Source organism: Aquila chrysaetos, chromosome 25, assembly GCF_900496995.4.
Source record: "Aquila chrysaetos chrysaetos chromosome 25, bAquChr1.4, whole genome shotgun sequence".
Classification (NCBI taxonomy): Eukaryota; Metazoa; Chordata; class Aves; order Accipitriformes; family Accipitridae; genus Aquila; species Aquila chrysaetos.
Window position 1 is genome coordinate 18973226 of NC_044028.1, and position 24037 is coordinate 18997262.

Here is a 24037-nt window from a genome sequence, read left to right on the forward strand (position 1 = left end):
GACGGGCCCATGAAAGCAGCTGGGCTCCGGCTTTGTAGTAGGTAAAGCCATGAGAACAAAGGTAGGGAAGCACTCAGGCTGCTGCCTTTGGCTTGGCTTTGACCAGGCAGGCACTGAAGAAGCTGCACAGTTCCCTGCAGCCTGTGGCAGGTTGCCCAGTGAGTTGCTAGAAACACATCTGGGGTTGGGGAGAGAGGAGAAGTCAAAGCTTCCCCAAAGTTGTAGGCATAAGAGCAATAAAAGGAATGGTGGGAGAGCAGTTTGTGAAGTCTGGTTAGCTCCTCCTCTCGGAGGATGCGTGCTGAAAACAGCCCTGTGCCACCTGTGTTGTGCCAGGAGCCGCCGCTCCGGACATCCCGGCTACCTTCAGGGCCATCAGAAGGACGGGGATGTTGTGGGTGCTGCGGGGATGGCTGTGGCAGGAAGGTTGAGACTGACCAGTTCCTAGTCTCAGCTGGACTGTGGTGGTTCAAGTGGGCACCTCGACACATGTGCCTGGACCAGCCTGAACGAAGGGGTCCTTGGGCCATGGGGCATTCGACCCATGACTCCTGAGGAGCATGGATGATGCCAGTCCTGGGGGTTTGGCTTCTTCCTGAGCTTTGGCAGCATTGCAAGGGGAGATGCAAGCGAAGGCATCAAGCTGTGTTTCTTCCACCTGGCTAGCACCATTCTGGCAGAGAAATTTCTTCCAGAAGGACTTTGTAGAAGTTGTGCTATTTGTCCTTGATGTCGGGGTCCTGTGCAGACCCCAGGAGGTTGCAGAGGTCTGTGCCAGCCTCTCCCTGCCTGAAATGAGAGCGAATTGATTCCCTTCTGCAGGCAAGTTGCTGCTTGGTCACCAGGTTGTCCACGCAGCCAAGAAATTTCCTTCTTTGGAGTCACCCTGGCTGTTGAGTTACCCTCATCCAGAGGGTGGGCACTGGGGCTGCCGTAGCTCTGCCTGCATCTGGCTGCCGGAGTAGGGTGGGGGCACGCCAGGCAGCTTCGCATCGCACGCCCTGGGCAAGGGGCATCACAGCCTTGACCCCATGGGGGTTCGCTCTGTCTTCCTCTCACTTAGTTCTCTACCCTCTGCAAGCAGCCCTGAGTCTACCCAGCCGCCTTGGCAGGCCTCCCCGCGCGTCCTTCACCCCGGCCAACACAGCCATAAAACCCTCTAATCCGAACAGGCTGGGGCAGAGCAACACCGCTGCCATCAGGACAACTCTCTGTGTGTGGTTTCCATTTATTGCAGATTTATTTCCTCTGGGTCGCCGTCTCTGTTGTTGCTCACTCCCTGGCTGTGCTTCTTGGGAGCATCCAGCATTTACCTTCTTGCAGAAAGGGGCTTTGGGGGACTGTAACTTCATTGTATGTGTCAATTAGGAAAACACCCTCAGGAATTTCCTTTCTGATGCTGCCTGGCTCTACAATAACCTCTGTCTCCGTGTCTGCCGGCTCCCCAGAGCCCGTCCCGCCAATGCAAACCGAAAGGGAGCAGGCTCAGCTCCACAGACTCGTCAAGCTTCTGTTCCAGCTCCCTCCAAGCGCGGAGCCCCATCTCGTTTCCACTTCTCCCGCGCTTCTCGCTCCCTCTCCAGGCGCTGGAGTTTGGAGTTGTTTTGGAAACCACTGCAACTCCGGCATGACGTCACCGTGATTTTGTAGTATCTCTGTCTCCATCCTAGTTAGGCGCTTCCTGCTCTCTGGCTCTTGCTTTGGCTCGTCTGGCATGTCTACGCTCTTTCTTCTCCTCCACAATTCCCCAGGGATTTCTTTTCAACTTTTTTTTTTTTCCTTCCTGCATCTCTTACACAGCAGCTTTTTCTTCCCTATTTCTTTTTTATTGAATTTCCTCTTCTCCCCTCCTCTCCAAAAAGGGCCTTTTTGCCCCAAAACTGACTCTCCCGATTCATTTTTGTAGCAGGCAGCCATGCCCGCTCTGCTGCTGCCAGGAATCCCAAGGTGCCGGGATGCTCGCGGCTGGCTGGTTCCTGAGAGGAGGGGATGGGCAGGGGTGCGGGTGACCCCCCAGCCGCAGCAATGCCACTGTGGCTGTGCGCGCGGGTGCGGGGCGGTGGCAGTCGGGCAGGGTCTGGTCTGCGGAGGGTGTTTTCTGCTGCCCTTCTCTGTGCTGGCTGCGGAACTCAGGCTGCACCTTCCCTCTCCTCCCCCAGCCCCTCTTCCACCATCTCATCTTAGCCCAGCTTTTCTTGCACAGAAAATCTTTTGCTTTACCCTGTCAAGCCCTCCATCCTCACATCCCCAGCCAAGACTCCTTGTGCTCTGACGTCCCTGTCTTCACCACTCCTGCCCCGCCAGCACCCGTCCCGCTCCCCCCGTGAGGACCCACATCCCTGTGCCAGCCCAGGGCTCCCGTGCCACCCTGGGACCAGCCTGTGATAACCAGCACCGCTGTTGCCTGCCCAGGCTTGGGGAAGAGCATATGCAAGGTTTGATCATAACTCTCTAGTGAGTGTTTACTGAGCATGAACAAAATATGATTTATTTCTTTAATTTCTTCCCTCACAACAGCTTAAATGCTGCCTGATTGCAGGCAGACCTCCCCGGGGCCTGCTGAAGGCATGACTTGCCTTCCTCCTGCTGCCCGCACCTCCCGACCTCTGGCCAAAGCAGCAAGGTGCTGTGCTTCCCATGGGAGCAGTCCTGGAAACTGTGCTTTTAAACAAAACATACAAACATAGAAATCTATATGTATATATATGGTTATGTGTGTGCGTATATACGTATATATATGACCCCCCACTGCCCTGCAGGAGCTGGGTATTGCTGTACCTGTCTGTAATGAGTGGGTAAACTCGACACGTGGTATGAGTGCCAGGAGGGTCGTGTGATCACGCCACTGTTGCAAGACAGACTATTAGTTTTCCATCCTTGCCTGTGCCTGTGGCTTGCCAGGTCATTTAAGCCCCAGAGTATCTTTTTAATGTCATTTGGATTAAAATTGGTTTTGGGCAGTGACTGTCTTAACATGTGAATACGCAGTGCCCAGTGGTGAAGCCCCAACAAAGATCAGAGGCTTTAATACAAACTCCTATTAAGGTTTTGGCTGTTGCTGGGGTGAAATGGGGTCTGGATGCAGGAGCCTCTTTATCTCAGTTCAGTCGGTTCTTTCTCTGGCTTTCATCTCATCACCCTGCATGAAGATGTATGTGCATACGCATTTCGAAGCGACTCTCCCCATCAGTGGATGGTTCTTGACGGACACCTGTGGTCAGCGATATTTGGGTGCTTTGCACTTGCCACAAGCTTGCACTGGACCAGAGGCTCCTGCATCTTCCCTGAGTAGTCCCCCAAGGAATCCGTCTGCCTCGTCCCTAAAATGAATGGGCAGAACAGCAGTGAGAGACCTGGGTAACTCCTTGCAGCGGTGCTGCTGCTGCCTCCGAGCAGATGAGCGGTGGATGGGCAGGACTGGGGTTACTGGCTGTCCCACTCAGCGGGTGGTTTGTGAGGGCTTTTATGGGACTGACTGTGGGAGCTGGGAAACATGGGACCCTGTTTAGGGCACAAATCCTTCCTTAGGTCAGAGGCTGCCATCTTCAAAGCGGAGGGTAATTGTGGTGAGTTTGCACCGAGTGTTAATCCGGCAGGGCTGGTGCTGCTGGGCAGGGCTGGGAGTCACGGCAGGGTTAAGGCAAGGGAAGGGGTGGTGAGTTTGTTAGCTCCTGTGGGACAGGGGGAACAAGGTAAAAAGGTCATTTATTGCTTGCGGAGTATGGAGAGGTTTGTGGTGAAAGGAGCTGTAAACTTGCCATACCCTATGAAAGCAGTTTCTATCACGAGTGGCGGGTTTTGTTGTCCGCTGAAACTATGGATTCCCAGCTTTGCCCTTTGGATGGGGCTACTGGGCTTTCATGACGATCAAGCCTGAGAGGTCAGAGGCGGAGCGAGTGCTTCATGAGAGCCGTGGTGCTGGTCTCCCTTCCGGCATCGAACATGTCTCCCACTGCCATCAGCCCCACCCTGGGCTGTGCCTCTTTGGGATACGGCCATACCCCGAGCTCAGCTGTACGAGGCTTCTCCTGCAGCCGGCAGCCGGGGCCGGACCCTGCACTGCCCATCCCAGTGCCCCAGCACCCACATCTTGCTACAGCCAGACAGCACAAGTGTGCCTGCCAGATATTGTCCTGTGGGTTAGAAAAACCTACCAGTAACCATTTGGATGTAGCATTAAAGGATCACTTTTATCTTCACAAACGCAGGGCTCGTACAAGCCCTGCGCTGTTTCCAGCCGTTACCCCACCTTTGGGGTGGCTGCCCCGGCCCCGCAGACCTGCCCTTGCTGGGAAGGAGCTGGCAGGGCTGGGGACCAGGGCCGCTGGGGTGACGCAGGGTCCTGGGGGAACACCCGTACCCTTGTTTTCTAGGGACAGGTTGAGGTCATTTTGCTGCTCTCTGCCTGGTTGTTTTGGACCACCACGCTGCCGGTGTGTGCGGGATGCTCTTCTCCAGGCAGAATAAAGCAGGGGCAGATAGACCTGCCTCTGAACAGAGACATTTCCATGGAAGTTGCCTTGAGGTTTGTCATAGCCGCTTACCCTGGGACAGCTGTGGAGACCTGTAATTGCAGGGAGAGGCTGCGGGCGGCTGAATAGGAATCTCGGGACAGGCTGCTGCCCTCCCAGCAGGGAGAGCCCGGCCGCCCCAGGAGGGAGGGGAGGAGGAGAAGGAGAAAGAAGAAGAGGAGGAGGATAAGGAAGAAGCAGGGGTGCCTGCACAGCTCAGAGCGTTACGGAGATGGTGAGTGATTTAATACCAGAATGAAGGGGGTACCCAAAAGATTTGCTGGGAAAAAGGTAAAATTAATTCAAGGCAGCTTTTTTGTCACGTGGTTCATGAAGACATTGTGGATCTGGCTACGATGAAGGCCAGAAGGGTAGATGGGCTCAGCGAGCAGCCTGGGGGCCTGCTGGCGTGTGCGGTGCGGAGCCGACTGGTACGCAGACCCCTGCGTGTGGGACGATGCGCTGGAGAAGGGACTGCCGGAGAAGGGACCGCTCCGGCGGGCATCGCGGCAGCCGGCCTCGAGCCATCGTGGCTCCCCACTCCGAGCGGCGGCTGCTAGGCAGGCTGTTGGTTTGGCCCAATGCGTTACCGTAGTTTTGAAGGCTTCCCCATGCCCGCTGAGCCAGAGGTGGGCAGGAGCCGGCGGGATGGGGTGAGCGTGAGGACACGGGCAGGAGCTGCAGGGTGGGGACCGGGGAGTAGGTGCGACAAGGAAGGGCCGTGGGCGGCGGGAGGAGGAGCAGTGGAGCCCTGCCCAGCCCTAAAAGCCCCAGCAGCTTTTTAGAGATGTGCATTTTGCACGCAGCATGTGTCACCTACCACCCGAGCAGCCGCTGCGTTTTGGCACAGTCCTTCCAATATGCATCACCTGCCGCGGGAGGATGCCCTGCGTGAACGTAAGAGTCGCTTTTTTGTGTGGCTGTTGCCTTGCGCAGCAGCCTGGCTCGGCTGAAGTTAGCAGGAGTTTTACTGGAGACCAGGTGGAGTCAGCACATCATCTTTCTCCCTGGTCTCCATGCTGCAGGGGCATGAGGACAGTCGCCGTGCTGTCCCTCAAGTGAGAGCACACTGCCACGAACATCCTTACTGGGGCTGGGGCCTCTCTGGGCACTTAAATCACCCCACTGCCCCAAAGGGATTTCTTAAGCTTGTTTGATTATGCATTAGAACTGGTCCACAGGTCCCAAGTGAGGGACGAGAGGGGACCAGGGGGATTTCAAAAGGGGTGAGGTGTAGTGGGTCTTGTGCTGGGCAGCGGAGGGGAGTTTGATTTCTAGCTCTGCGGCATGGCACCTCGGTGTAGCTCATTTTGAAGATTTGCAAAAGAGGGATGCTGGAGCTGAGAGGCTCTGCAGAGCCCTGGGTTTGTCCTATTGCAAGAAAGCATTATATTTTTATAAAATAAGATGTGGGTATTACATCATCTGTGTTCTTTGCAAGGATTTACCGAGGCTGTATCATGTCATAGACATATGTTTTGCTCTTAGTTTCCTCAAGCTGGTGTTTCAGATGAAGTTGGATGCAATCTGCGTGGCAGTGCGTTTGTTTAGAGCTCTGGTGTGCAGCATTTTTCCAGGTTGACAGGGTGACATCTCCTCTGCCTGCAGGCAGCAGATGTCCAGTAGAGGTGTGGGGCACCCAGGGGACCCTGCGGTGCCCCGGGCTCTGGAGCCTCAGCCCAGGGGCTGAAGGGCTGCGGCACCAGAGGGGGACTGGGGATGCCTCCCTTGCATTTGCTGTGCACGGCTGCCACTGTCTTGGGATTTTGTGGCACCTTAGGTGGTGGCGTACATGAGTCTAGCCCTTGAAAATGCCATTTTCTGGAGACCCAAACAGGACAAAATAAATAAAAAGGCTGTTGCTGTGATAGCTGCTGGTGATATCCCCCACCCTCTGTGTGGGTGCTGGAATCACTGGGCTCTGCAGCAAGGCATTGGGCTGCTGCTCCATTGCCTGGGCATGCTGGTCCCTGCACCCCAGCACAGAGGTGCTGCCCTGTCCCTGTCCAAACCAGGCAGTGCAAGAGTCACAGGTGTTTGAGCAGTTTATCAAATTTCAAAGAAACTTGGAAGGGCTTCCAAGTGCCGAAGGGTTCATCCATTTGTGTTTTCCAGTCTCACATCCCTGGGTAAAGCTTACACGTGCCTTTATGTTGAATCCAGAAAGGGTTGGAAGGTGGATGCTCCCTCGTGCACACTCTTTTATTCTCTGTGCTGACAGCAGTAATGTCAATAAAACAAATTTTTGTTTTCTGTGTTCGTTTGATCTGCTGCAATACAGCATGTGGAGCTTGTACAGTCCTCCACCTCCCCGGAGTGCTGCGTGAACATGACGTGTGTCTTCTTGCGACCAGTAAATAGCATTTGGGGAGTGAAAAGAAAAACAGAAAGGTTAGTTCGTTATTCTTTGTGATGTATGAAAGAGCTGTCAGCTCCATCCTGAAATCATGAATCCCTGGGTAGTCCTGGGACAGGGCGAAGGAATGCATCCTGCAGTACTTTTTCACTTGGAACAACCGTTTGGCTCTTTTGGGTCTGAAAAGTTTAACTTTGGCTGAGTAACAAATTAATGCCATCTCTTAGTCACTGTCTGGCTTGGATGGAAACACTTAGCTGACCTGGTTTATCTGTGTATCCATCCCAATGGCTTGGACAGGTCTCTTTGCTGGCTGCTGGCTGCCTTCCAGGGCACTCGCTTGTGGTGCCGCTCGCCTGCTGCAGCGCCGGCGATGCGCATGATGCCGATGGGCATGGGGGAAGGTCGGACGTGGTGCTGCTGGTACTCATCGTGGTCTCAGCGTATGAGCGGGGCTGGTTTCTGGAAGTTTGCTTTTTTTAAATTATCTTTATTAGACTGGTAGAGCTGGAGAAATAAGCAATTTCTTCTTCAGGCTTCTGCTTCAGATTGGTGTCAAGGCGGCTCTGCACCCCAGCACTCGGCTAGTTTAAAAACTGTGGGTTGATTTGATAAAAGATGAGCTCTAGCTCTCATTCCCATCTCCTTGCCTCATGCCGTTGGCAGGAGGGGTCCACAGGACTGGCGGGAGGCATGTGGAGGTGCTGGGGCGCTCCCCGGGTCCCTGTGTGCCCGTTACTTCCGAACTGGGAAGGGGACTCGGAAAGATCCCTGCTGAGCTTTATGTATCATTTGTTTAGTTTGGGCAAGTAACCAGCTCGTTGTGTGGTTTCAAACGTGACAGCACGTTCACTGGGGCTTGGGAGCGGGCAGTCAGACCGCCGGATCGCATCCTCCTTCCCCGTGTGTCTATCGCCCGCGCCTCGCCGCGGCGCCTGATCCCGCGCCACCCCGCGTGCTCTGGGGGCAGAGACGAGCTGTAACGGCCTAACAGCATCCGTGTTTCTGATGATGTGTTGCATCTGCAGAAATCTGTGAAAAGGGAGGATTTTATCCACCTCGCATATAATGCAGGGTAACGGGGAGCTCGGGGCCGCCTCTGCGGGGGGAAGCTGGCATCTGCGTTGTTGGGTGCTGCACGCCAGCGCCTGCATCCCCCCGCCCCGGGCTGGCACTGGGGCATCTCCATGTGCTTCAAGCTAAGAGGACCCTGCCTGGCTCCAGCCCTTGCACCCCTGCAGATCTGCCCCTAAACCATCCCTGCTCCTCTGCTGCTCAGGAGAGCCCGAGCAAGATGGGCTGGAAAGCTGGTCAGAAGCAAAGTTAATTTAAAAAACCCCAACAAAGAGCTATTTTTCTAGTGCTGGCCAAGAAACGTGACACTGAACAAATAGTAGAAAATAAAACAAAAACTAAAATTCACATTGGATCTAGAAAGGGCCTTTTAATTTGCAAAATCTATGATGTCTGCGTGCAGAAGTCTTAATTTCAGATCCGGTCTTTCAACGCAAATGTCACTTTAAAAAGATATTCCTGTGTGCACGTTCTGGTGCCTTTTGCCATGTCGTTAATGGATTGCTCGTTCTGTGAGTACATTCTTGTCCCATTTTGTATCCCCATACATTAAATTGATAGTTTGGGGGATTATTGCTCGTTCCAAGATTACATGGGTGGAGTCCCCTTTATATGGCCATGCTGGTATGTAGTGAATTTGAATTGGCGCAGCAGAAAACTCGAAAATTTGGAACAGATAACTGTCTCCTATCTTTATATGGGAACATCAGAGTTTCTAGCTTTATTCTGGGGTTCTTGCCATTCCAAATATAATTTATTCTTTTATATAACTGTTTTCATATGATACACTCTGAAGAGTGGATAATGGTTTGGGGAGGAATATAATCATTTTTTTTTTCCTCTCCAAGGCTGTCTTCCCAATTAATGAGATTGAGAACACGTTCCAAAAATCTATTTTTCCCCTCTGGGCTTTTTCGAATGTACTCAATTTATTCTGTAGTGTGTTTTGCGCTTCCTTTATGGAGTTTGATGCCTAAACATTTAGTGGTGGTTGGCTGGCTGGAGCCCGTGTAAATACTTAGCGTAGTGATGCGGTCTCTTGGCAAGCTTGGGCAACGAGGGCAGGTCTGGCTGTCCCAGTCCCTTTCCGCCCAGGCAGGTGGGCTCGGGGATATGACAAAGTCGTCGTCGCCCCACATGTGCTGACCTGAACCTTGCTGCTGGCTTGGGTTGGCTTGACGGGGGAAGCTGCTTGCTTTTGGGGGGATGGAGGGATATCCTCATCCCCCTTCTCCTTTTTACTGTCCTGTCTGGATGAGAAGCAGGTGGCCTGGAGTGAACTGGCCCTTCCTTCCCTCAGCCTCGGGGTGGCAATGAAAGGGTATTCCTAGAGAAGCAGGCAAAGCTCAAGGTTTTTTCCTACTTAAAGCCTCACCTGTAATATACATAGATAATGTTTTTGTACGTTTTTCTCTGTTTAAACGTTCTTCTGGGGTATATACATTTCTTACAAACCCATCCAAGTAAGCAGATCCAGGCTTTCTGCCCCACCCTGCCCTCCGTGGCGGTTGGCTTCGCCTTCCGAAGATGCTCGTGGCCACAGGATGCAAATTCAGCCTAAAACCCCTGACTGTGCTGAGCGGTTCCAGCGTGGGCTTCGATGCCCGGGGGTTGTTCTCCTACAGGCTCTCGGGGCACCTTGGCTCTCCCAGGGCACTTTGTGCTCCCCCTTCCTTCTCCCAGCACTCCTGAACCCGTTTTTGTGCCCCAGGGCAGTGCTCGGTGAGAGGGCGGTCTGGCAGAGCTGCCAGCCACTGCAGGGGTGCAGGCGAGGAGGATGAGGCTGAAGAGCAGGGCCAGTGTCCCTGGGGTCCGCAGAGGGACAAGGGCTGCGTGGTGGCAAGGACTGGAGGAGCATGGACGTTTGGAGAGCCTTGCAGCTCCAAAATGGGTTGGCTGATAGGCTTCAAGCCCTGTTTTTAAAAGAACTGCTTTTGGTTTGAGAGTAAAGGTGAATTTTTAGGCCTAGAGGAGTTATCTTGAGTTGGGCCCGCTCTCTTTAAGCAGCGCTTTTGCTCTGTAAAGTGTCCATATAAGTATCACCTCCTCAGTCAGTGTCCCTGCTCCCCCTGAGTCACATCTGCTCCCTTTCCTGACCAGAACCGAAGAGTGCATTGTAGCCTCCCATGTCCCCCAGCCGGCCCAGAGCCACCAGCTCCCTGGGGACGAGCAGGAGCGGGTTTCCCGGTGTGACGGGCTTGCTGCTGGCTGCCGAGGAGGAGGAGGAGGAGGAGGAGGAAGAGGCCAGCTGCGAGGAGCATCATTATTTTGCAGTGGGCATGTTGTTCTGCAAGTGGCTCCGCTCTTCCTCCGGGGTCTCAGATAAGTTAAGAGCATATTGTGGTCACGTTTGCATCGTGCCGTGGTTGACAGGCACGGAGCCAGCTGCCGGCAGCCAGTTTCCCAGGAGTGAGGATATGTATTTACATAGTTTTAACTCAGATGTTGTATAACCTCAGGGAGCCACTTCCTGGGCCAAAAGAATGAGAGACCTGCTCTCCGATGGCGTTTTGACCTCTGGTTGGATGATGTCCCATGCAAGAGCTAGGTTTTATTTGGTCCCCTGCTGACAGCCCAGTTCATGTTCCTGCAAGTCTTGCGTGCGCGGTGCTTATTAGTAGCTCATCGGTGGGTGGGTGACTGGCCAGGTTGGCCAGATCCCTTCTCCGGCCAGATCCTCGCCCTTTTCCAGGTGTGTTACCAAATAAGTGATTTGATGGCAGAGGGCCCTTCCCAAGGGTGCTGCGCTGCGGTGGCCCTGGTCCCGCACGCCGGGGCAAAGGCATTGCTGCCTGCGTGCTGCCTGGGCAGGGGGCTGCGGTGCCCGGGCTTCCCTGTGGGACAGCAAACCTCAGGCAGTCGGGGTGGGGGACCCCGCTGTGGGGACCCTCGTGCTGCGGTCCAGTTGTATCTGGTGGCTTGTCCCTACCGAGGGGATGAGGCTGCCGGAGGAAAGGGGGACGTACCCCTGCATCTCAATTTTTCAGACTGAGTGGAGCGGTACCCCCCAGACCCAGTACTGGGGGACAGATGAAGGCAGAGGGAGGAAACAAGGGAGGTAGAGATCTGTCCAAGGAGAGGTGCATTGGCTGGTCGGACAGCAGCCAGGCTTCGGATGGGACCAGCCATGCTCAGCCTGCTCCGGTGGGGCAGGGTGAAGGGTGAGGTGGTGGGTAGCAAGCCTGCTCCCTGCCAAGGTGCTCCTGGGGGGTGAGGACCCTTGGACACCACCTGAAATACTCTCCTGGAGACCCTCATCCTTGTGGTGCCCAGTGGTCCCCTTGGCTGCCTCAGGGGAATGGTCTTTGCCAGGCTGAGCTGCAGCCCTGGGTCCTTCACGTCCTGGGAGGCTGCAGCTGATTGAGCGGAGCATGCGACAGGGAGGGCGCCCGCTCATTTGCTCCCCACACTATAATTAGCTGGGTTGGCGGGCAGAGCTGCTGTCAGGCTGCCTGACACCCAGCCAGGCTGCGGGGCTTGCAATGCAGCATGTAAAGTACATGCTGGAGGACAGGGTGTAATTAACTGCAGGCCCTTGGAGCTGAGAGCTGACTACTCAGCTTCCAGCCTTTTTTCTTGCCTTTTTTTTTTTATCCTTTCAGTGATGAATATATAACTTCACCTATAAACCAGTATAAACATGTATGAGCTGGTATGCCCAAAGATTAAAAAAAACACAAAAATGTTTGAAAATACGAGGCAGTGCATGAATGCAATGTTAAGATCAGGCAGCTGACACCCCTCCTAAATAAGGCAAAAAAACCCCCAAACCAGGTTCTAGCAGCAACACGAACTCAGCCGCGCTGCACCCCCTGCGCGTGTCATGCTCAGGGCTTAACACTATAAATAGCAGCATATTCAGCTACACATCTCGGCCCTGATTCTGCAAACACTTAAGCCCAAGCACAGCTCTTTCCCAACGTGCTAAAGTTGCGGTAATAGTTTGCAGGCTGTAATCAAGAAAGAGAAGAAAAAATAAGGTAGAAAACAGAGCGGGTGTAGCATGCTGTTGGTACTGGCTATTGATGAATATCAGCCTGGGTGTCTGCTGCTCCTCCCTTGCAGCTCTTGCACCCTTACCTACCTAATTAAGGATTTGATTAATGAAAACATGGAGAGAAGGTGCCCACGCCTGTGCGTGCATGTCACCCTGGATGTTGTTGTTGAGCTGGCAGAGTTTACAAGCTCCGGTGGTTTTGCCAGCAATTTGACAAGTTCTTTCATCCAGAGGAGCTCCGATGAGCAGCAAGTGCATGGCTCGGTCTGTGCCAGCCCTCAGCACAGCTTGGGGAGGTCCTTCCAGAAAGAGAAACTTTTTAATAAAGAGGCTGTGCGTGCATGCATGTGTATATATGCATCAATTAATTTTTACAGGCATGCAGCAGTACAATAGAAGTCAAGAAAAAAAGTTTCCTGGATGAGCTCTTGGTAAAGAAATGCTTTGAAGTTTGGGTCTGCCTTAGCGTGGTGTGAACTGCAAGGGGTTTGCGGGTGAGCAGCCCCTGTTGACGCAGGGAGCGTGGTCTGGGAAGAGGCTTGGTTGGGGAAAGCAGGGGTTGGAGAAGGCTGAGGGAGATGCTGAGAGGGGGTGGGAAGGCACGGGAAGGCGCAGTGGCAGGGGAATGCAAGATGAGTGCAAATGGACTTGTTTATTGGGGGGTGTTGGCAGATGCTCATTAACAGGCTTGCTCTTCCTCCCGGTAGGAAGGCAGGCTCGGGGACGGAGACTGTCCTCGTTACCCTGGCTGCTGAGGTACCCAAAGGTGGTTGTGAGGGTTTGTGCTGCAACCAACCCAGTTGTGTGCATTTAATTGCCGAGTGTAAGGAGACTGAGGGAGGACGGGGGTCGCCGGGGGCTGGTGGGTGCTGGGGCTGTGCCGGCACCGCTCACGGCACTGGGGCTTGGCTCTTTTCCTCCTTGGTCTGACACACACGTGTGTGCAGATCCCTGCTCCTCTTTGCAATGCACCTGCAAGGGTGTGCTCCGAGGAGGAGGAGGAAACAGAATTTAATGATGTTGGGGAGTTTGGCACTGCTCTGGCTTGGCCTGGCCCTGATGAATACAACCTGTTGGCAGGACCAGGGTGAGTTGCTGAGACGTGCTCTGGAGTGAGGGGCCAGTAACAGGGCTGCTGTCCAGGAGAACCCCTCTTATCGCTTTCCTGGGGGTCAGATATAGGTTGGGTGAAAAATGAAGCCTGTTTTCCAAAGAACCAGGTTTATGTTTGCATTTCAGCCCTAGGAAAACACCAAGGTCTGTCCTTCTGGGTCCCGGACGTGAGGGTGGATAAGCAACCAGAGAAGAGCATTCAGCCTCGGGTAAGATGAGCCGGTAGAGCGTGGGTGCCCACCTGCTCACAGGAGGCCGTCCTGGCATGGCGAGGTGGTGGGTTCAGGCTGGCGTCTGAGCAAGGCTGTGGTGTCAGGATGCGCCAGCCAGGGGAGCCCATGAAACACGGGACCTCTTCCTGGGTCGGTCCCTGCTGCCGCTGGTGGGGAGAGCTGCTTGGAGGACACCACAAGCTCCTCCAGCTCCCAGGTCTGGGTTGAGCTGCTCTGCTGGGGGATGGCTGCAGGGCTTCGTTTCTGTTCCCTGGATTACCTCAGTGTACCTCGCGTGCATAGCCATGTTTCCCTTCTTCTCCCCCACTAAATGGTCCAAAAACACTTTTCTGTAGTTTTCAGCACATTTTTCACCTTCCATTGGACTCAAACCCCAACTTGGATGCATGTCAATGCCCTGTGTGCATGCACAGGGTCAGCACTGTTTGCAGGCGAGTGTGATAGCTGGTTCAGGCTTCCGCTCCAGAGCTGGGCTGGGATGAGCTAGCTGCTGAAGAATGAAAATGTTAGAGCCATTGGCATCCTCCCCTGGCTGGGTCGGGTCTGCAGGGAATCACCCGCCCCCTCCTCGAAGCCTTTGTAGTTGAGGCAGGAGGAGGCAGAATCATGACGGCAAGAGGCTGGGGCTGGCATATGCAGAAATGCTGGCGGCTCAGGCATCCCCCCACGGCCCACTGGTTCTTTGGCTTTGCCAAAATGCCGTCCTCTGAGAGACCAAGGCCCTTTTCTGATTCCCAATGGCACGTGTCCTCCTCCCTCCTTCCCTCGAGCCAGCCCCTTCCATCTCTCCATTTGGGCAGGCAGTGCTGCTGCCCCAGCCTGACCCTTTCCCTGTCACCACATTTTGTTCTGCTGTGTGACCTACCCTTTCTTAATCACCCCTGTTCTCCATTCCTTAATCATCCCCGTACTTCAACATGCAGGCAGGGATCTGCTCTCCAGCAAGGCTGGCCTTTGGAGGTGCAAAGCTGCACCCAGCTGGCTGGCCCAGACCTCCCTCCTAGGTGTGAGCTGGTTTGCAGCACTGCCACATCGAAGGCAGGAGTTATCACTGTGATTTTCAGCTGAGCATTCTGGTTCATCCAGCCTGAAATTCAGGTCTTAAGATTTGAGGGTTCATCTGCCCTCAAATTCATGTTTCGGGGAGACTCAGGGCTGTATTAGCCCAGGGCCCTGGCAGTGCTGGGGCAGGGCTGTTTTGAGGGGTACGGTGCTGGGGACAGGTCGCAATGGCAGGCAGGATGAGCGCCGGAGCCCGCGGAGGGAAGCCAGTGTCTGCAGGGAAGGAGGCAGCACTGCCACAGCCCTTTGGTTTCTTGGCCAAGCCCGTGCCAGAGGCAGGGGGCTGGAGGGAGACGGGGGTGCATGGCGCGCCGAGCCCCGGGATGCTCCAGGTGGGTCAGCCCTTGCTCGGAGGGATGCTGCTGGCTGGGGCGGGGGAGTGACAGCTCCTTCCTCCTCCTTCCAAACAACCCTCTTGTATCCCAGGCTCTGAATTTTATTCCCCTTCCGACAGTCAGGCATCAACTCCTGATTACTCATAAATGCAGCATGTTGCAGATATGAGGAGCTTGATGAACGGCTGTGCCTGGAAGCACGAACCACCAGGATCCAGGGGCGAGAAGCCGGGATGGCGGGGGGAGCGGGCTGTGCAGCCTCACTCCCCCCACATTGGCCTACCCTGGAGTCCAAGCGCCTGCTGCCCGTGCCCAAATCCCCCTGGAATCTGCCCAGTCCGGCTCGGGAACCTGGCTCGGGGATGCTGTGGCTGCTGGGACCGGCACTGAGGTCCCAGCAGCTGACCAGGCATGGATGACAGGTTTGCAGCATAGACCGCTATCAGCAATAGCCCGCAAGTTTGTTTTGCAGAATCTTCTTCTAGCATGGAAAAATAACTCATCCCTCGGTTTTTATCTCTTTTGTTTGTGTGGGCATTGATTACGCTGGGAGTTACTGAGCCAGATTTTATTGGAATGACTTAGAAAGCTGCCACCTGCAAGCAGCCGCTTGTCTTTGGGGATTATTTTGGTGTAGTTTCTAAATAATTGCATGAGGCTTCTTCAGCCTTGCTAATAACTTCATTCTGCCAGGGACACTGCCCAGAAAAAGATGAGCTGAGATTATGCTTGGCAACATTTAGGAGAGGAAAAAGTACAACAGGATTGATGTCTGCTGGCATGAATAAATAAATAATACAATACCTCTGCTGTAGCCCTTCCGTGAGCATCCTTGTTTCCAGCCCCATGTCTGTTATCTCCCCAGCTTGGCTGAATTTTGGAATTCAGAGCGGTCTTTTAAATCGGTCTCATCTTTTCTGTCTGCAGCATGTTGTACTAATTCTTATCAGGGACCAGCAAGGCTGGCTCTGGAGATGAGCTGTCCTAGGGAAGCCTGCCTGGTAGCTTATATATGTTGTGTAACTTGGGCTTGTTAAATATATGATTTAAATAACTTGCAAAATAGTTAGTGCCTGAAATGTGAAATTAAGAGAATAATTTCAGGCACTCATGTTGGCCCAGATTCTCACAGGTTTGCAAAGACTTTGTGAAAATCATAGGTTGTGTTTTAAATAAAGAGACAAGCCCACAAATGTCTTTGACATTTTGTACAAAATCTAGTATGTAAAAGAAGCGTGGTTTGCAGTGCCGAAGGGAGCCAGGTCATAGCGTGCATGTCACTGTGATTGCCCTGCCCTGGCGAGGAGGGGTGGGAAGGGCCTCCCTGGGAATGCCACTGGGAAGATGAGAGGTATTCCCCACTGGTCCACTGGTTTTGATGCCACTGGGCATACCTTAGCGATGGCCCAGATGCAGCTGGGTGTTGCTCTACTAGTTTGGGGGGCTGCATTTTTAGACCCCTGCAAAGGTGCTTTTTGAGAACCTGGGCAGAGGTCCTTACGGCTAATAAATCCACTCTGGCCTCTCAGTTCATCTTGTTTTAGTGTAAAAGCACCAGGAAAGTTGGTGTCCCATTGCCTTCCCTTTCCCTCGTAGCATTTCTAAGGTGTTCGTGTGACACTGCACTTTTGACGTTGTTACTACACTTTTCTGCAAGAGCAGAAGGGCTCTGGGCATCGCACGGAGAGGTCCTTTGATCAAAACAAAGGCAGTGCAAGCCTGGCTCAGGTATTCTTGTATGGGGAGGGGCAGAGGATAGCGGTGGTAATGACCTTGAGACAACGCTTTCTTAGTCATATTGGCAGGCAATCCCCGCTTCTTGGCAGGCTGCATCCTGGCACCCAGGAGCTGTGGGCTTGGCGTCAGCATCCCCTTCTGCTGCTGCTTCTGCTCGGGTGGTTATTTCCTCTGCAGAGGAAAGAGATTAAAGATGGTGCCCGGCCGCATCCAAAAGGGCAGGCGCTCGGAAGGCTCGTACCCGGAGGGGAGCAAGGCATTGGGGGCACCGCCAGGCTCTGAGGACATCATCTGGGACAGCATCATCCCACCTTCCTCTCCTGGCCCTGCTGGCAGCCAGAGCATGAATGCTGGAGGGATGGAGGGCATTGCCTGGCAGATTTTTGGTAGCTGCCTTGCCCAGTGCCACGTGCCAGGGTGGCGGGGGCTGCTCCTGCCCCTTCAGATGCCCCCATGCTGCCGGTCCCCACGGTCGCTCGCCTCTGTGTCTCAGGAGAAAAGGGTGGAGATGGGTGCAAGCCTTGCTTGAAGTATTTGTTTTAAAAATACACGCCGATAAAAATGACTCTCTCCATTATTTCATTAAGGGATTTAAAATGTGCTTCCTAAACCCTGAGTCATCAATGAAATGAGCAAGCGAGAAGCAGCGCAGCGGGTCCCGCTGGAGGGTGACTCACGCTGCAGGGGGACTTGGGGCTTGCAGGGGACTCTTTGAACCGGGGGATGCTCCACACCCTCTCTCCCTCCCTCCCTCTCAGGAAGGCCAGGGTCTCCCCAGCATCCTGAGCAGCAGCAGGAGTTCTCTGAAGCCTGTGGGGCTCCCGGATTTATTTTGGGAGCTGAGCCATCACACTGCAGCCATGCCTCTCTGGAGACCCCAGCTCTGCCTTGATGCAGAGGAGTCACCAGCAGACAGCTGTCATGGAAGCCTGTAGATCAACCAACAGCAGTGCATGCACAGAGGCAGGCATTTGATTATTTATTGTATACTTGCATAGATAAAAGCCTCCAGATCCCCTATCAGTTCAGGAGGAATTGATCTTTCCTCCCAGAAGGCAGAGGAAAATGCCAGGTCACCTTTTGCTCATTTTTGGGAGCTCTCTGCCTCCTTCAGTCCCCAGGCACAAGCACAAAAAGAAAAGCCAGTCCCAGCTCCCTGTAAGGCCAGGAACTGTCCCCTCTGCACTGGTTTATCTAGTTGAATTTTTCAAAGCCCTTAGAAACCCTGCTCTATCCCTCCCACTGGAGTTGGTTCAAACTCTGTTCAAGCTTAGTGCCAGGACGTTTTTCCTAAGATCCAGGCTGCATGTTCCCTTTACCCCCCTCTGCTTCCTTACATCCTCTCCTTCCCTTGACCACTTTTCCATAATCTTCCCCTCCTGCAGATGCCGGCTGAGACCGCTGTACCCATGCGGTGTGACAGGGCTGGTGCCTGGTGGCACTGTCACAGCCCACGCTGCTGCCCCGGGGGAGATGCTTCGGCTGCTGCCCCTTCGTGCACCGCGCTACAGAAGGCAGCACCCACGCTTGGTCCTGCCCGCAGCCTCCCATCACCGATTCCCTAAGTGCTTTCTAAATTAATACCTTCAAGTCATCGGTGAAGGCCAGCTCCCCTGAGTGAGAGGATCTTTCCAGGTGCTGCTCTGAGCTCTCTCAGTGCTCCTTGCCAGTCGTACCAGGATGTTGTGATGTCCCTGCCCTTGGCAAAATGCCTTGGGCATTTTATTTCTATGACAGATACATCTTACAGTGAACTGCTGCACAAAGTCAGGCCAGCACCAAGGTGCCTTGTGGTCTCTTAGGGCATTGCTGCCTTCTCACCTCCTGCCGATGGCTCTGCGCTGCTTTACTTGCAGTTTTCAAAGTGTCTTTGGTTTATCCTCTACCTGGTTTATTAACCTCCTCAGTGGATGGTCCCTGTCTGTGGCTTCTGTTGTGACACCACAGATGCCTGCGCTCACTTCTTCCACTTTTTCATGAGGATCTCACTTAAAGGCGATCGAAAACATGTCCTTGCCTTGGGTCTTGCTGCTGGCCCTGACCGCCTTCTCCTGCCCAGGCATTCTCTGCCAGCCTGCAGCAAGCTCTCCTCCATTCGCTCATGATTCTTGCGGCCCAGTACTTTCCAGCCGCCCTCCTGGAGCCCTCTGGATCCACGGCCACCTTGGTTTCATGCATGCTTGGGAGAAAGAAATGCAATGTGGTGGGTTGGACCTGTGTAACTTCATCTGACTGCTGGGCATGGTCCCTTTCTCTTCTGGGAGGACAGTAAGGAGGCAAAGAGCTGTGCAGGGGCCATATGGGGAAACTGAGGCATGGCATGAAGAGGGAAGAAATGGCTCAAGGCCAGACCTTGGGGTGGTGGTAGAGCCAGGAGCTGATCCATGGCTCCTGGCCTTGCTCCAGGCCTGATTCCTTGGACATGTTGCTGGAATTCTGCTTTTCCTCCTCATTTGCTATTAATAAGCTTTAAAATCAGCTATTTTGGCTAATCATTGCTGCGATCACTCCCCATTTTATTGTTCTTTTTTTTTTTCCTCTTTGCAAAGTTAGTGCCTCATTGTATTATTCCAGATATCTAAAACCTTCTCAGTTTTCTGCGACTCTTAAAAAATAATTGCTTGCTGAGCTCAAGGTAACCACTTCTCTTAGTGTGCTCGTGTAGCTCATCCTGCCAGCGGCTTGTGGACTGTATGGGCTTATGAGCCGTGGAGCGCACAGAGGGGCAGGGAGGCTGCCATGCCCGTGGTGCTGCTCACCTGCAGCCATGGCACGGTGCCGGCACAGAGCACACACCTTCGCTAGAGCTTCTCCACCTCCCTTTCTGCAAGAACTGGATTTGCAAGGTGATCCTTTCATTTTCCCCAAGTTTCCATGTGGTTTTCCCTTATTAGGGATTGATTTTGAGACCTGCACCTCCATCCTAGCCAGAGACGAGGAGAGGTTAACGTTCGTGATGCCCATGACTGCATGAAGGGGCTACTGCAGATTTTGTCATCTCCTGTGCTGGGAATATTGGTGATAGTGATAGACTATAGCCTCAGCACATTAGAAAGGTAGAAGAGTGTCAGTGTTGATTTCTGCTGTTATCAGTTATCCAAAAGGCCAGGCGCTGTCTGGAGCTGGCTATGGGGTTGATGGGAACTTTTTCCCATGGACCTCAGCTGCGGCTGGGTGGAGGGTCTGACTGCGTGGGATGCAGGTTTTCTATGTGTTTTTTAGTGTTGAGAAAGCTGTTTGCAAGTAGCTTCTCCATAAATATCAACAGTTCTTCATGGTCCCTGCTAGCACAGATAGCAGAAGGAACTGAATTTGTTGTGGCTTGTGAACCTCATTGCAGCCAATCCATAGTTTGGGAACTGGCACCCTGGGTTTTAGGTGTCAGGTTTAAAGAAGTAAGGAAATATCTTACAGGAATGCTGTGCCCGAGGGAGTGGAGGTGTTCCCGGACGTGCTGTGGGCTTGGAGGACAGGTCCCATCGCTCAGGGCATTTGCTCTGTGCAGTTACTGCTGTGCTCGTTTCTCTGCTTCAGGAATGCACAGAGTGGTTGAGGAGATCTGGGGATCTCCTGGAGATCACCCAGTCCAATCCCCTGCTCAAGGCAGGGTCACCTACACCGGGTTGTCCTGGACACCCGGGACCATGTCCAGTTGGGTTTTGAATGTTGCCAAGGCTGGAGACTCCACCACCTCCCTGGCAGCCTGTGCCAGCGTTGGACCACCCCATTCTGGTGTCCGGCCACTGATCCCGTGGGGCTTTGCTGTAACTCCTTGGGGCTGTCGTGTCAGAGGAGGGGAAGCAGCAGGGAGAGCCAAAGGGTGCCGCTGTGTCTGGCCAGTGGGGATTGCTCAGAGCTTTTGCACACCAACATGGCAATCGGCGCGTGGGCGGACGAGATCTTCCCACCCCAAAGGGCTGCTCCTTGTGCGCTCCCAGCTCTACCCCAAGACGGAGCTCAGGCGTGTGCCCGTGAGATGTGCAAGAGGGTGGCACGCATCCAGACCCACGTACCCCGCGCTGTGGGTTTGGTGCAGCCTTCCTATGCCGGTGTCCGACCAACGTCTCTGTGCCATGGAGAGGGTCAGCCACCACGGAACCATGGTCCCATCTTGCTGGCTGGGCCAGAGCTCACTTTTGGCGGGGGGGGATGTTTTGGTGAAAGTAGATCCCTGCCTGCTTAAAAGCCGGGGCTGTCCTCTCCCTGCTTACTTTTCAGTCCCAGGGTGGGAGCACCTGGCGGCTTTGGCTGGTGAGGGGAGCGCCGTCGGAGAGCACCAGGAGAGCTCCTGCGCCCCTGATTAGCATTCAGCCCTGCTGCTCCTGCTGCTTTGGCGTTTGCGCTCGCCATTGCCTGGCAACCACGGAGCAAAACTACAACAGCAGCCCCAGAGCCCGACCGTGCTTCCCGCGAGGGTGCAGGCACACGCTTGCTGCCCGTGCGGGGACGGGGACAGGGTGGGTGGCAGGGCCACCCCACGCTGCTGCCCACTGTCCCCCATCCTGGCAAGGCGCAAGGGTAAGGACCGTTCCTGAGAGGAGGAGGAGGAGAAGAGGCTCTGGCAGTGCGACAGCTTTGCTGACACCCAGGTTTGGTGGGTCGGTCTGTCTGTCTGCCCTGGCCCTGCCCACCGCAAGCATCCTGCTATGTTGGGCATAGCCTGCCCCTCCGCATCCCTTAGTGGCGGAGGCCCTTCCACGCTCAGCAAGTGTGCGCCACGAACTGGGACCTCGGAGCAGGGCACGCAGCTAACCTCTGCCGTGGGTGCCTCTGGGACAAGGCATGTTGGGGGAGAGACTTGGCCGTATGTGGGTGTATATGGCCCCGTCGGACAGCGGGGCAAGGCACGGTGGTGCATGCGTGCTCTCTGTGGAGGGGCTCCTGCCTTGCACCCAAAGCGGGGTCTGTGGAATGCCCATCGTCCCCAGGGTCCCCACAGGGAGGCTCAGCCTGGCTGGGGTCTCCCAGGGGACCCTGGTGCTCCGGCAGTCTGGGTTGGGATGCTGTCAGACTTTTACTAGACTGTGCTGTCAGTGGAGTTGGTGGTGCGTGGCAACCTGAGCGTGCGTCGGGCTGTCTCTGCTTCCCAGGCTTGCGTGAGCTTGGGGGCTGATGTTGTTTTTCTTTCGTGGTCCTGCCCCCAGGGGTGGCTATTGGCCTCTGGCTTGGTCCCCTGCCCTGCTGGAGGGTCTCTGCAGGCAGCAGTGGCTCAGTTGCTGTGCCAGCCCTGCACTTTGTCCTCTTTACAGCTGGGCAGGCTCGAGGGGACACGAGTTCCCTCCTGGCACAAGGTGCCATGCTTCTGCAAGTGATGGGAGAGACAGCCATGCCTGAACACACTGGGTTCAGACCTAACACATCCCCACACCTCTGCTTTGACTCTTTATTTTTGCATCCTTGGCTGCTGTGGGCTCTGCCTACGGCGTGTTTGGTGGCTGGAGGTCCTAGCTGCCTGCCCTGTCCAGCCAGCCCACACATACCCACTGGGCAGCAAAAAGCATAGGCACATGCCTTTTCCTGCTCACCACACATCTTCATCTATGATACTTTCTTGGCAAAAGGTTAAAGAAATACATCTGTCTTTTGTGTCTTGCAGAGCCTGGGGTCAGCGGACAAGAAGGACTTTTACCAGCCAAAGTAAGTGCCAGTAGCTGTGGTGAGTAATTGCATGGAAATTCCCGGTTGGTCCATATTACAGAGCAGCTCTGTGGCTTGCTAAGATTAGACATTTCAATGTACAAGAATAGCTGCTGCAATTACACAAGTGAGGATAACAGTGGAAGGGCTGTCAATCATTTTGGCTTCAGGGCATATGCAGATCATTAAATCAGGTCGGAAGGAATCACGACAGCTTGACTGAGCCTGAGGGACAGAGCCAGGACCTGGTGGCCGGGAGTGGGGGATGCAGGGGTGACCTTTCCCACCTCTGGTTCCCTCTGCTCTGGGGCTGCACAGCTGAGCTGCTTTGGAGAATTGAAGGGTTTAGTTCTGTGTCTCAATGGGCTGATCTTGAAGCACGTCTTCCCTAGCCCGTGCTTTGATGTTGATGCCTGTCGTCTTCCATCCATTGTGTTTTGTAAAGCACGGTGAGCCGCAGGGGTGAGAGGAAAGGAAGAGGCTCTCTGGAGCCACCATATTCATGAACACGAACAAAGGATCTGCAAATCACCCCACTAACATAAGCAGTTGGTTACTTAGCGTGTGCCCTTGGCCATGGCTCTGAGCTGGCTGTGACAGTCCATAAGCAAGCGAGAGCGGAGCACTTATAGCTGTCAACCTCTGAGACCCGTATTAAAATGCAAGGAGACCTTGCACTCGCAGGCCAGTTATGTTGTTGCACCCAGCATTTGCAGAGCCTCGCCGCAGCACGGCACCTTCGAGGCAAGAAGGTTGTCTCTCTGCTGGAAGGATGTGTCTGATACCGTCATTATTTGGATAACGGCAAAATCTATTAAAAGCCATGCTGAGAAGTTCGGCTCTGGCCCTGACCACTAAGCAGTTGTGTATTGTGCTGCAGAGTATGTTGCATGTGGGACCTTGTGTTGCTGCTCCTGCTCTGGGGAAGTGAACATTGTTATGTTATCGCCATTTTTCTTATGAAAAAAAATGCCATAGGTCGTTTTGAAGTTGTGGAACAGTGCTCTGATGTGCAGGATTGTCAGAGGAGCGTGGTTTTGGAAGAATCAGGAGGAATCGGGTTGAAGAAATTTCTCCTCCAAAAGTCACTGTCCTTGTGCACTTGCTTTTTCTTTGCTGCTTTCCAAAACTGCTTCCCAGTGGTGCCCGAGCATGCAGTGAGCACCAAGGCAGCATCCTCGGTCCACGTCACTCTTAGCATCAAAGGAGGCATGTCCAAGGTGCACTGGGGATGGCAGGCTGTGTCACAGGGCACCTTACGGAGCTGCCTGCTCGCTGTCTGTGATGGGGAGCGCAAGTGTTGGGTGCGTGTGTGTTCTTCAGTTATCTGCTGGTTCCTCTTCGTTTATGCCACCAAAAGTTTTTAAAACTTAGCACTAGTCTCCTAGGTCTGTACTGAAAAGTCTGATTTCAGGGAGCTCCTCTGTTCGCTCACCCCAAGGCAGTGCTGATCATTGGCTTTCCAAGACTTGGCAGCTAAAGACTTCTGAAAATACAGCCAGAGCCATTTCCCAGGCTGTTTAATCCCACACGGCTTTCTGGGAGATCAGAGGGATATCCCAGGAGGTTATGGAGTCATCGTGGACGCAACAACAAAATGAACACACATTTGGCAAAGGACTTGTAACTGTGCTTTTGTGACGTCTACCAACAGTTGTCCAAGATTTCAATGCTTCTTATTGTAGCGCTGCTATGTGCTTATGTAGAGTGTGTCTTTTGACAAGCAGGCTTAAAAAAGATTGAAGCGTCTCTAGTGTCCCCATTCCAGCTGAAGCTTTTGTGAGGCTTTAAGTAAGAGATTTGGAGGAAATATATAAAGAGCTCTTACTCTTCGGTTTTCCTGTGGGGTGGTTTTGGTGGTAGGTAGCAACAATTATAGTGCTACTTTTATAGCTCGTCTCATCAGAGAAATGAGGGATGTTTCTCTACCTTAAGTGGGAGAACGTGGGCTTCCCGTCTCACTGGAGTTGCAGAGCTGTTGG

The 24037-nt window shown here is 53.9% G+C and overlaps 1 protein-coding gene across 7 annotated transcripts in view; it reads left to right on the top strand.

Moving 5' to 3' along the window:
- LOC115335940 (ankyrin repeat and fibronectin type-III domain-containing protein 1-like) overlaps window positions 1–24037 on the top strand; it is a 258206-nt gene that overhangs the window by 160822 nt on the left and 73347 nt on the right. For 6 of the 7 annotated variants that reach the window (XM_030002306.2, XM_030002305.2, XM_030002301.2 and 3 more), the window contains exon 4: window positions 22015–22055. In XM_030002306.2, coding sequence (XP_029858166.1) covers window positions 22015–22055 — 41 coding nt within the window. Of the gene's footprint in view, window positions 1–5378; window positions 5409–22014; window positions 22056–24037 lie in introns of those variants that run through there. The other variant, XM_030002307.2, reaches the window with a different exon arrangement.